Source organism: Aspergillus multicolor (genome assembly GCF_047715735.1).
Source record: "Aspergillus multicolor strain CBS 133.54 unplaced genomic scaffold BDW74scaffold_8, whole genome shotgun sequence".
Classification (NCBI taxonomy): domain Eukaryota; kingdom Fungi; phylum Ascomycota; class Eurotiomycetes; order Eurotiales; family Aspergillaceae; genus Aspergillus; species Aspergillus multicolor.
In genome coordinates this window covers 924,082-936,161 of record NW_027395959.1, presented here as the reverse complement: position 1 = coordinate 936,161, position 12,080 = coordinate 924,082, and the positions used below count along the sequence as shown (strand labels likewise).

The window sequence follows — 12,080 nt, the reverse complement described above, 5'->3', positions numbered from 1 at the left end:
CAGTGGGTTTCCACTTGGTATGTGTGAACTTGCTCATTCAACACAATCGCGTTTCCACTAATCACTTCTACAGTCTTCACCTCATCATGCTCGGGCTCTTGAGGCGTCGATTCTAAACGGACAGGGTGTCTGACTTTTTGTTTTGAGATTGGCCAGTCTTTTCCTGATTCGTTGTTCCTGTTATGTGGGCCCTAGGTGCCACGACAACGCCATGCACACAGAGCTTAATTGGCACCTGCATCGGGGACGGGTGCCTGGCTCCGGGACCAATACTTTCTTCTTCGTAGTATTCTGAGCCACCCATGACATGATCGGATTGAAGGACTCTCCCTGTTCGATGTGGATGACTTCAAAGTGAAAACCCTCCGGTGGTATACACCGAGCTCGAGAGGAAAAGGCCCCAGAAAAGAGATAGCCCAGGACTCGAAGGGTGCACTGGGCATTTGATGTGGAGCGACTACTTATCAGTACTAGCAGTTCGAAGACTAGGGGATATACCAAAACTGGGGGGTTCGGGCAGCAGAAATGCAGTATAAGGGTTCCACCAAGCATCTTATATACTTGATATATCTATCATACAAGGACCAAGGGTGTAACGCAGCTTATAGGGCCACGGTAGAAGCATAATAAACCAAGATTAACTATTTATATCACGGCTCGAAAGAGTTGGAGCTTCGGAGCCTGAGTCCGCCCGGCCTGCTTGAGGAGTGACACGATTCAAGGTCTACCTATCTGACTGCCGAGATAGAGAGCAACCTGTCGCCCGCTTGGGCTTCCCCGACAACATCGTTTCCTGAGGTCCGGTTTCTACCCAAGCTCGATGTCTCAGTCTTTATCCACGGTCACGTCGTTTTGTCGGAGCAGGATAGATGCATACTCATCCGGTGCTGGCTTGCCCTTGGTCCCAAGCCATCTTGCAGCCAGAGTCAAGCGAGTACCTACAGCGAGCTATGGCACCAGCCCCGGACGAGGTGCGAAAGCAGTTCGCTGAGAAGGCGGCGACGCTCGTGCGCCAGTGCGGACCCCTGCCGCTTACGGAAGACCAGCAGGCACTTGTACGCCGGACTATTGAGGAGCTTGCTAATCGCACCGACAAGGAAGCTGAATAGTGGAAACGACTAGGGATTGGCCTTCCGGGGGAAGCGAGTGCAAGAGGTACTGGACTATTCTTCGCTGGATGCTTGACCGGCCTTGCCGGGGTGATTCTCCTGCAGACGGTGACCAGAAGGAGCCACTAGACGCTGGCTTGACCAACGCAAGAGGCATGGTGAGAGCGATGTGCGGCGATGCCGAGTTTCACTGGTTTACTTTAGGTTATTTACTATTGATCCAAATTGCACTTGTACTACCGTAGTGCCTCACCCACGCAATCATCCCCCGTCGTAGTTTCATCCCATCTATCGACTTTTGACTGGGCTCTACGCTCTTTGTTCCTATGGTATCTTTCAGGTGCATGAATTTCGACCATGATTCTGGAAGTCCGTGAAATCATGAACAAAGAGTTCTCAAGCACTGCATAAAGGACTCACTGCAACTTGTTGTTCTGCCTTGAGCAAGGCATGCCTGTTCTCATGCGGTCGGAGTTGGACGACAATAACCGGCCTAATACCCCTGTCTACAGGAGGCGTCTGCGGCCGGAGTTCCAGGTTGCCTGGAACTACCTCTGCAGCCGGGGGACCCCAGAACCACTGGGACTGGATTGGGCTTTACAGGTTGCGCGAGGATCTGATTGAGACCGGCGCGCTTCCGATGACATTGCCCCGGTTTCATTGTTCTCGCCTTCGGGGGTGGGATGAATTGGGTCCGTTGGGGCCGCAGAGGGGATGGGAGTTCTGGAAGTTATGGCAGGGTCTGTGAGGGTCAGGTTCCTTTTATATTCTGACAGATCCGGTCTTGGGTTTGCATGGCTGAAGCCAGTGGTTGGAGTCCTTTGCGGTACGGTAAGTGCGCCTTTGTTTCTCCTGGTGCTTTTCCCTTTTTGCTTCTACTTCCATCTGTCTCCTTGTTCCTGTCAACGTTTCCTTTGCTCCTGCCCCAATATCTTTGCCTTTATGTCCATGTTACTGTTCCCCTGCTCCCTTGACTTGCCTTTGCTCTTTGTTCTGCCACTGAATCTGCTTTTCTTTCTTTGTTCTCGCACCTCCCCCCGCCCTCCCCACCCTCTCTCTCTTTCTTGAACCTGCCCTGATTGTCCACTTGCCATATTTTTCCGTATCTTGCTCTCTGGCATCCACCCCTCGAAGTCTGCTGCCCTGCCCTACTAGCTAAGCTAAGCTAGGTCGCGAGGTAAATATAAGTACCCAGCTGAGGTAAGTCCTTCCCACTCCCCTACCCCCATCCCTATCTCTATCCCTACCTACCTTAGGTACCTACCCCATGATTCCTCCCAGCAACAAAAGGAGCAAATCACTACACTACCATATACAAGGCCAAATCTGCGATCAGCCATCTCCTGACCTAACCACAAGTCCCGTAACCGGCCAAAGCACAATACAAGCAAGCGCCCAACCGGGGTCCAGACCTCCCGCCAACCCCAACCCCGTATCCAGCCGAGCTGAATAGTGGAAAGTACGCATCTCAAACCTTGGAAGCTGAAGCTGCAATGCAATGCAATGTAAGGCCAATGTTCCTCGGACCGACTCAAAGACCCCACAGATTCGGTTCACACACAACACCGCGCCGCATCAGGAACGTTCCATCCCATCCCAGCGTAGCAAGCCCTTCTTGGCCCGGCGGTAGGGCTGGTTTCCGGTAAGGGGTTTGTTTTGTTTTCCTCGGCACTTACCGTACCCCGGGCGTCGATGACTTGGCCGTTGGATTGCGCTGCGGAAGTTGCAGCAGGGTAAGAGTAGCTACTAGCCGTCATTCGAGATTTCGTTCGTGAAGATGGAACTCCGGTGTATCAGGGATACTGGCTGGAAAAGGCTACCCAGTTGCCGTAGCGGTAGCTTGACCATCCCATGGCGGGAGAGCACGGGACACTTCGGAGGACGTGTGTGACCAGCTTTAGCCATCTTCCAATGCCTGTAGATATAGTACCATCCAGACTTTTAACACCATACCTTTCCCCGGTCGGACCTTGGTCTCTACAATGACGTTGTACGTTACTGCAGTAGGTATTATGTTTGAACAATAGCATTAGCCTAGGTAAAGGGCGTTGCTCCGTCCTGCGTCTTAGCTACCATACCTAAGCTAGGTCCGCTATCAACGCGTGCTAGCGGCCAAGCCACCCCGTATAATAATGGAATACATAGATAACAGTATCAGAAGCTACATCTTGTAGAAGATAACCTCTCCACCCCTATCCGCGCTGATACGGCGCTCCATCGGCTCGCGAATGTCGTCCGGAACATCCCACTGCGCGTCTAAACCCAGCGACACCACATACCTCCGTCTCCCGCGCTGCTCTGGTGTCTGGTGCGCCGACGGGATGCTGTCTGCTTTGATGCCCGGTTGGACATACTCGAGGTCGATCTCGTACCCTTCACCGCCAGTTTCCGTGGTGCCCACGCGCAGGTGTTGGAGCTGCGGCATCTTCAGCACGGCGCTGGTGATTGCGCGGGCAACCGGGTGGAAGGTGCTGGGGTCAGGGCGTACCATCCACGGGTGTTCCGGCTGGTCCCCGTTGAGGACGCCGTCGCGGTAGTACGGAATCTCATCCGGAAAGCCGCCGAAACTGGAAGCTGCATCTGAGTCTGATTCTTCCCAGTCGGGGGGTGGGGTGTCGCCTTCTAACGGGGGGATCTCACGCGGATCACCCGTGTAGAACCATCGGCCATCGTAGGCCATCAGGGGGAACCTGACGCTCACGATCCTTAAATAGGGGAGCAAGGTGCTGTCTTCGCCTTTGTTGGCAACTCCCTGGTCATTCGCGCCCCATAGTGCCGGCGAGATCATCCAGGCTTCTTCGAGGTAGAGCTCCTGGAGGCTCTGCTGCATTAGCTTGTACACGGCTTGGTTCAGCACGTCTCCATCTGGGTAGTCTGGATCGCGACCCAAGGCTGTGTCGTAACTGTGGTCGAGGGGCGTGTGCTGCCCGGCCCAGATGCGGAGGATGCGCAGACGAGATAACGCAGGTGACTCGAGAGCCTGCGCCAGCGCTGTCATATGCTCCGCAACGAGAGCCCTATGCCTGCGTCGAATTGGCCAGATCTTCAAATGCAGATCTCGCAGGTTCACCAACGTATCCAGCAGAGTACGTATCGCGGCTGGATGGACGCTCCGACCTGTTTCTGCGAGCTGGAATAAGGAGACGCACGGGAGCATAGGAAGTCCCGGGTCCACTGAAGGTGCGTCAAGTGTGAGACTGTGCTTGGGGTATACCCAGCGGTCCTCCCAGACCGGAAAGGGGACCGCGGCCTCGGCCGTAAGCACCAGACGTAGGCCAGAGGCAGGGTTCTCGCCGAGGCCCCAGCGCGAGAGCTCCGCCCAGAGCTCCTGGATCCCGGCTTGAAAGGCAACGACGTTGGCCTCGTGATCCTGCCGGCGCTCGAAGCGGTGGTTTTGGTTTTTGGTATAGGCCGGGAGATCGATCTGGTAGAAGAGGGCTCGGAGATTGTCTCTTCTGCGAGCACAGCCGGCTATAACTTCTTTGAGCTGGGCAAGGTTGCTGCTAGTTGTTTTTACGGCGGCGAAGCTATATTGCTCGACGACAGCTTGCCATTTTCGTGAGACTGTCGCGTAACTGGCGAGTGCTTGGCTAGGGGGTGGCTGGTCGGAAAAGTGGGGGGTATGGGGAGGGGGCAGATCACGCAGATGATATACAATCAGACTGAGGATCTCAATATGGAGTGCTTCGAGGGATTGCATGATTGTAGTGGAAACTGGGAGATGGAAGGAATCGGTGACTGGAAAGAGTGGAAGGAAGGAGAACGTCCAAACGTCCTTGGCAGCCATCCCCAAGCCACCCCAGAGCTATGCCTGATTTGGACTATGGTACTTACCCTTATACCGTATCACCGCATCGCCGTTGTTGTTGTTGTTGTTGTTGTTGTTGTTGTTGTTTTGTGCCAGCCAGGTACTGTACCAGGCTTCCATAATCAAAGAAATATGCTTCCGGAAATGCCCTCTCACGACCTCAGCCATCAACAAGCACCCATAATCTCACGCGAAGAACGGCCTTCATTTCCGAACGAGATGATTCCTGCCTATGGTACTGTCCATGACGTTTTCTTTTCTTTTTTTTTTCCCTTTTTCTTTCACTCATCTCATCTCCCTTACACACTTTATACCCTCATCCCATCTCATCTCATCTAATCATCTCCTAACTATCTTGGCCTTCCTCACCCCAGCTTCCTACCTACATAACTATCTACCTACCTAGCCTTTCTCCCATAACAATCCCACCAAAATGGACCCCCAACCCTGCAGCACCTCCAACATGCCCATCCTCCCAAAGGGCGCATACATCCGGCTCTCGAATACCGGGGGGCCCTTGACCGCGCATACCACCAGGTCTCCGTACACCCAGAACCCCAAGCAAGGGTCCGGGTACGAGTCCAAGTATGAGCCGCCAATTGCCACCCTCGCGCCCGAGAAGATCCGCTGGGAGATCTTCATTCAGAAACTCACTCGGCCAAAGATTATCTGGGTGATCATTCTGTGTCTAGTTGCTGTTGTTGCTGTGACGATAGCCATCAAGTTATCGTAGGAGGGCAATATTCATCTCGCTTTCCTAGATTACAAGTGGTTGCTATGGGAGTTTTGCTCGGAGGATATATTTCAACACTCTAGGATGGTATGATAGTGGTTCTTGTGAACTTCATTTACTTCATGAATGAATAGGTATCCATTTGCTTGTCACTAGAAACATACACACATTCCAGTACAAGTTAAGACAGGAATGAGTAAAATAAAATAGATAATCTCGATATGAGCAACTGGAAACAATGGCCGGTAGGTAGGACATGCAGCATAAAATCCAGTTGTAGAAAAAAGGGCATCCTCTCGCTATCTACCTCCTATGGAAAAAATCCCTCATCTTCTTCGGGGTAAAGCTATGATGATGGTGATGATGGTTGTCGTCGTCGTGATCGTCGTCGTGATCGTCGTCGTCTTCGTCGTTGTTCATATTATGATTGCAGGTATGGCCATAGTGTTGACACCCCCTCCCCAGCACCACGATACCACTTCAGCGGCGGCGGCGGCGACACAAACCGCTTATGCACGACAGTATTATCATCAACAACACCAGACGCAAAGTGGACGTGGCTGACGGGTGTAAGCGGAGGCGTGGGTATATCGACCATGGCCATGGCCATGGCGGCGGTCGTTGGAGGGGGAGGAGGCGACTTGAGACGCTTTGGGAGCGCGGTCTCGGTGGCTCGGGCCCGGAGGTTGCAGGCAAAGGTGACGTGTTTTTCGGAGACGGTTGATAGGGCAGTGGTCGTGGCCATGGTCGAGATGGCGTTGGGGTTGGCGTGTTTGGGTTTGGGGTGGCGAGGGGGGTCGCGGCGTAGCGGATTTGGATGGTTAGGTCGGTGTCGGACATGGTTGATTTAGGTATTTTGATATGGATGTTGGCTTGACTGGTTTGATGGTAGGTAAAGATGGGATGGAATAAGAGATGAGAAGAAGAAGAGAGAAAGTGAGTGAAGGGATAAAGATATAGGCCATGACCAAAGCTTACCTATGACTCGCCCGGAGCCAGACGCCGCACGAGCTGGGAGTTCTGGAGATGGAGAGCAGTGAATGCGGTTCCTAGCCAGTAGAGTCCTCTGACTCAATCCTGAGTTTTCGGCCAAGGTCATTACGCCCTAAACCGACCTGACTAGGTAGCTAGACTACCCTAACCGTTCTAGTGATTTGCTTTGATCGGCGTAGGCACCACTTCAATTAATTAGACCATGTCCATAACCACCATTCTCGATACCCTCTACAGAGTGACACCTCTAATAGTCGATAAGCTTGTACAAGCATGCATCATAGGCTTGATTCCTACGTTCCGCCCCGGAGCCCAACCCCAAACTCAAACACCCAGCCCTAACTTACGGTAAACTCCGCCAACCCACCACGCTTCACGTGCTCCCACACAGTAGCTGCATGGCCTGATCACGTCATGGTGTTTCCAAGCACCGAATACATGAATAAAACTAAGTCGTCGTTCGGCAGTACCCAGTGGTATTCTCAACAACGAGTTGCATGTTATTGGGGAGGGTGCGAATGCCAAGACTCCGTGCCCTAAGTCTGCCGTCCTTCCAGGGCTCAAATGCTTATACGCTTGACAAGCCGGAAAAACTGTCCTACTTGCTAAGTTTTACGATGTTGCTTTAGATGACGCATCCTCTATCTTGAGAAAAGCCCGAAACCCCGAACCAGCTCAATGGGTCGGGATAATGACCCGGATGACGGCAGATGACGAAAGTTGTCTGAAGATTAGACTCTTGAGCTGGTATGGTGAGACGACGTCATGAAAGTGGGAGCCTAGCCTAGCCTACAGTGAGAAGGATAAAGGCTGATCTGATGAGAAAGTAGTAGAAGTAGATTGATGGATAAAAGGAAACGAAGAAAATACATGACATGGTCACTGCTATTAAAACTCCAAACTCCACAATAAAGACCGTACGGAGTAGACGGGGCTATTCACAATTTCCAAAGAGACACAGCCTGTAGATAGACAATCCATCCAAAGCGCGTAACCCAAAGCCGCAATCCCAAGAGATACAGAAAGCCCAGCATCCCAACTCCAGCAAGAGATCAACTAAAAAACCACACCCCAATTCCAATTCCAATTCCAATTCCAGTCAAGCCAAGTCAAGCCAAGTCAAGTTCACACCCACCCCTCCCCACAATGCAGAATCAATACAGAACAGGGCTATCTATTTAATGCTTCCCCACCTCCTCCTCCCCCAACGCCCCCAGCACAACCGCAAAACACGGAATCCCCAGCGCAAGCGCAACCAAAACCCCCACGATGGTCCAGTACACCTTTTCCGAGCGCCGTCTGCCGCGCAGCACATCCATAACCCGGATCTTGCGGCCCCGCCGGCGGTCGGACTTTGTGTACCGTGGGGAGGGGGGGTTTGTTCCGGTTGTTAGGTGTTGGGGGTAGGTTGGGGGTGCGTCGTTTTCTTGTTCTTCTTGGGTTTGGGGTGTGGGTTGGTGTTGGGGTTGAGACTGGGACTGGGACTGGGATTCCATGTCGAGGGAGTTGATATTTGGGTCTTGAGGTTCAAATTCGAAGCTGAGTGTGTTGATGAATGGGTATGGCGGGGGATTGCTGTGGGCGCGGGCGTGGGTGCGGTAGAGACTCGGAGATTGAGAGAGAGATAGAGCTGGTTCTGGGGCGGCGATGATGAGTTGGGATGGTGTCTCTTCTAGATTTAGAGGACATCTGGTGTGACAGACAGTAGACGTGATGCGGCTGATAGTGGAGATATTATGGTGGCTTGCTATCAGGCTGTCGATGCGGAGGATTGTGTCGTTGTGATTTACGGAGGAGGGGCTGCGGAGGAGGGCGTCGAGGTTGAGGATTGTGGTTGGGACGATGATTGTTGAAGATGGTGCGGTATATGAGGATGAGACTGGGGCTGAGCGGTAGATTTGAGCCATTATTCGGTAATTGACTGATGGATGAAAGAATGGTGATTGTAGATGAGATGAGATGGAAGGATGGTAAGCAGGCAGAGCGATTTCGAGATAGAATTGAGCAGGATGGTAAAGGCGAGACACAAGGCAATGATTACAGAGAAGCCTAAGCCTACATGACAGCGGAAGTATCGTCCGCCATGACTCTTCAGCAAGCGAATCTCGAACCAGACGTGCATCCCCAGACAGTGGTGGTGGTGGTGCTGGATTGGGACAAAGTTAGGGCTAGATCAGGGCCTGGGCTTGGCGTGGATGTGGATCCGCGATCAGGAACACATGGGGCCATGCAGCCAGCCAGCCACGCTTCGTCGCTTACTCGCATGATCCGAATTCCGGGTCCCCAGGTCTCCGCTTTGGTAAATCATAAATAAATTCATTCAATCTCAAACCGGCTAATTGACCCATGAGTATTTCCCTACCATGCGTTGAGGAATAACTCCGAGCCTCTTTTCCCTCCAACGCCAGATCGCTGCTAAACGGACCAACCCAGTAAAATCAAACGCCAGCTAAAGGGTATCCGCCCGGAATAAATACAAATCATTAAAGTAAAAAATCGCAGAAACAAGATTAGCTCTGAAAGCTGTACATCCGCACCTCGCAGTCCTCGCTGCCAGTGGCGAACCGACTGTCGCCCAGGCCGATGCAAGTCACAGGTCCAGAGTGACCAGTAAAGGTTCGCTCGCATTTGCCGGTTCTGGGATCCCAGATCTTAATCATCCGGTCTTCAGCACCAGAGACAATCCGCAGAGTGTCAGCCCCAAGCGCCCAGACACCTTCGAGATGTCCGAAGAACGTCCGCAGGCATCGGCCGGTGGTCGTCTCCCAGAGGCGAATCGTCGAATCCAGCGCACTCGTGACCATATAGCGGGGCGGTGCAGCGCGACCATTGTCAAACGATGGCCCAAAGGCAGACGATTGGTCGTAAGCCGCGTTCGACTCTAAGCCCATAGAAGCCTGCATGGACGGGGGGTCGGCATCTCTCGATGTTGTGCTGACGGCGTCGTTCTCGCACTCCGCATCGTGGTCTTCAAATTCAAACTCGCGCGGTAGAGGAACAACCTGCTGCACTTGACCAACATGCCCGTGGAAAGTCCGGATGCAGATCTTGGAGTCCAAGTCCCAGAGGCGGACGGTGCAGTCATCGGACGCAGAGAAAACGGTGCGAGATGAGGTGTCAACTCTGACGGCGTTGACCCAGTCGGTATGTCCTCGCAACAGGAAAGTCGACTTGTCTTCAAAGTTCCAGATCTTGACCGTCTTGTCGACAGAACCAGACGCGAGAATGGAAGCATCAAAGTGCAGTCCAATAATTCCACCGCGGTGACCAGTGTAGGTAGAAATGCACTCGCCGGTCCGCCAGTTCCACACCTTAATCGTGCGGTCCATGCTGCCACTGATCAATTTGGTATCATCGAACTGGAGGCAACGAATCCCAGACTCGTGTCCACGGAGCGTACGCAGTTCCTCGCCCGTGTCGGTGTCCCAAATCTTGATGGTCGTGTCGTAGGAGCCGGTGGCAAGGATGTTATCCTCAAACTGCAGGCACATCACCCCGTTGGTATGACCTTTGAATGATTTGATCGAGCATCGTCCGTACTTCCAATTCGTGCCCACCTTGAAGCGATCTTTGTACACTTCTTTCCACGGTCGATACCGCGTCTTGTAAAAGTCGCTGGCTTTCTCGATTTCACCAGACTCCGGCCCGAGCGACGAGCACTGGCGCTTGACAACCGCGACCTCGTCGTCTTCTGCCTTCCGTTTGCTAGAAGGAGTCGGCTCGGTCGGAACTTCCGGCGACTGTGGCTCCACAGATTCCTTGTCCCATGTCGTAGCACGGAGTTCAATTTCACGCTTCGACTCGCGCAGTCGTTTTCGGTCCAGCAACGGCAACCCCCAGCCACACTTCTTGCACTTGCGATGAATATGTTGTTCACACATCCTGTGCCAAACGACATCATCATCCGCCAGCGCCCGCCATCCGCGCGAGACCTGAGCAGCCTTGCACAGTGACGTTGTATCCAAGTAGCACAGGATTTTGAACGAGATCTCGGGAGGAAGGGCGGTGATGAAGTCGATTCGGATGAGGTCGCGGACGGTGGCGGAGATGTACGAGAGTTGGGGGAAACAACATTGAGCCATGATGCCTTGGAGAATGAGTTTTCGGTGTTTCGCAGGCGCTGCGGAGAACATCGACCAGACGTGGGAAATACTCTGCTGGTCGCCCTGCGGGAGCGATTCCAATTCCTAACTCATTAGCACGGCGTAAAGTGGAGATGGACAGATGACAGGAACTCACCCGCTGTAGCTTATCCATGGACGGCTCGTCGGCTTGTCGTCTGCATTTCTGGTCAGGGCGATGGCGATAACAGTATTTGGAGTTTGCGCTGCTAAGCTCGGCCGGTAGGATCGACTGGGCGCCTAAAGGGGCATACTGTTCGGGGATGTGTCTGGCGAGGAAGGGCGCGACATTCTGGCTTGCAAGCTTTGCGGGCGCTTTGACGCTGCTGAAGCCATGGGTGTGATCGTGGGTATCGAGCTCCGTCTCCTTTCCATTTTCGCTAGAAGGGCCGCCGAAGAGGGATTTGAATGATCCGGAGTCCTGGGGGTCGCTGGCGTCCGAGCGATGTCGCTCCGTCAAAATGTGAGGGGTGTGGTTATTCTCGGTAGACATTTTGTTTGTAGCTGTCGGCCAGGACCTCACCACGGTTCTAGGTCTGTATCCGCCGACAGGTGCGCAGGGAGAGGGCAATCGAGGGAGTCCGGTCCTTATCTATTGTGGAATCGTGATGCAATCGAGGAACTTGGTGGTTGGTGGCGAAGTCGAGAGGGAACACAGTGGTATTGCGACCGAAGGAGATCGAAAGAGGAGAGGAACGCTTAGCAACGGGGAGATTCAGGGGTCGGGGTCGGGGTCGGCGAGTTTATCTGTCTGACGCTGGGAGGTACGGTGTAAGCAGTAGCAGTAGTAGATAAGAGTCAACGAAAGTCCCTGTCTGGTTAGAGCTGGGCGAAGATGGCTCATCGATCACGCAAGTGAGGATCCGCCTCTCGTGCTGCGTCGCTTGCTCCACTCGGGCTCCGGGGTCCTGGGCAAAGTCACGTGAACAATGGCGCCATCGAGGTTTGGCATGTCGACAACAAAGGAAATCTTTGCCCGGACTGACACCATTCGCCTGCGCCATTGCACTACGGTATGACAGTCTGGCCCAAGATGTCTGTCGCAATCCTCAGATCCCCCGCGAGACTCCAGCGATTCCACCTTTCCTCAGCCAGCTCCACGGCCCACCGTTTACGGCTTCAGACTAAACCCCAGCTCTCCCCTTCGTCTGGGATCACGCTATTTACAGCTATCTACGGAGTACACTTGAGACAGCCTCTGACAGTCGTGCTCGCACACGGGATTGCGCAAAGGTCTCGACTGTCCATTGCGCATTCCCGCGTCGGCATGGATCAGGGCCCCATGCAGAGACCCATGCACATCAGTCTCACCGCAA

The 12,080-nt window shown here is 53.5% G+C and overlaps 5 protein-coding genes across 5 annotated transcripts; 1 reads left to right on the top strand and 4 right to left on the bottom strand.

The window, feature by feature from the left end:
* Positions 1–72: 72 nt before the first annotated feature.
* On the bottom strand, positions 73–620 carry BDW74DRAFT_137037 (uncharacterized protein). The gene has a single exon (XM_073722428.1). The coding sequence runs from the start codon at positions 550–552 to the stop codon at positions 181–183; it is 372 nt and encodes a 123-aa protein (XP_073585454.1). The 5' UTR covers positions 553–620; the 3' UTR covers positions 73–180.
* A 2,650-nt stretch (positions 621–3,270) lies between these two features.
* BDW74DRAFT_177037 (uncharacterized protein) lies at positions 3,271–4,809 on the bottom strand (the record flags this gene model as incomplete). Its single annotated transcript, XM_073728786.1, has 1 exon — positions 3,271–4,809. One exon carries the CDS (start codon positions 4,807–4,809, stop codon positions 3,271–3,273), a length of 1,539 nt encoding a protein of 512 aa, XP_073585453.1.
* Positions 4,810–5,350: 541 nt separating this feature from the next.
* Positions 5,351–5,650, top strand: BDW74DRAFT_177036 (uncharacterized protein; the record flags this gene model as incomplete). The annotated part of the gene is made up of 1 exon (XM_073728785.1): positions 5,351–5,650. One exon carries the CDS (start codon positions 5,351–5,353, stop codon positions 5,648–5,650), a length of 300 nt encoding a protein of 99 aa, XP_073585452.1.
* Positions 5,651–7,821: 2,171 nt separating this feature from the next.
* On the bottom strand, positions 7,822–8,550 carry BDW74DRAFT_177034 (uncharacterized protein; the record flags this gene model as incomplete). The annotated part of the gene is made up of 1 exon (XM_073728784.1): positions 7,822–8,550. The coding sequence occupies one exon, from the start codon at positions 8,548–8,550 to the stop codon at positions 7,822–7,824; it is 729 nt and encodes a 242-aa protein (XP_073585451.1).
* Positions 8,551–9,030: 480 nt separating this feature from the next.
* On the bottom strand, positions 9,031–11,382 carry BDW74DRAFT_137020 (F-box/WD repeat-containing protein). The gene is made up of 2 exons (XM_073722427.1): positions 10,883–11,382; positions 9,031–10,830 (listed from the first exon to the last, which is right to left on the bottom strand). Exons 1-2 carry the CDS (start codon positions 11,255–11,257, stop codon positions 9,154–9,156), a joined length of 2,052 nt encoding a protein of 683 aa, XP_073585450.1. The 5' UTR covers positions 11,258–11,382; the 3' UTR covers positions 9,031–9,153.
* Positions 11,383–12,080: the final 698 nt, after the last annotated feature.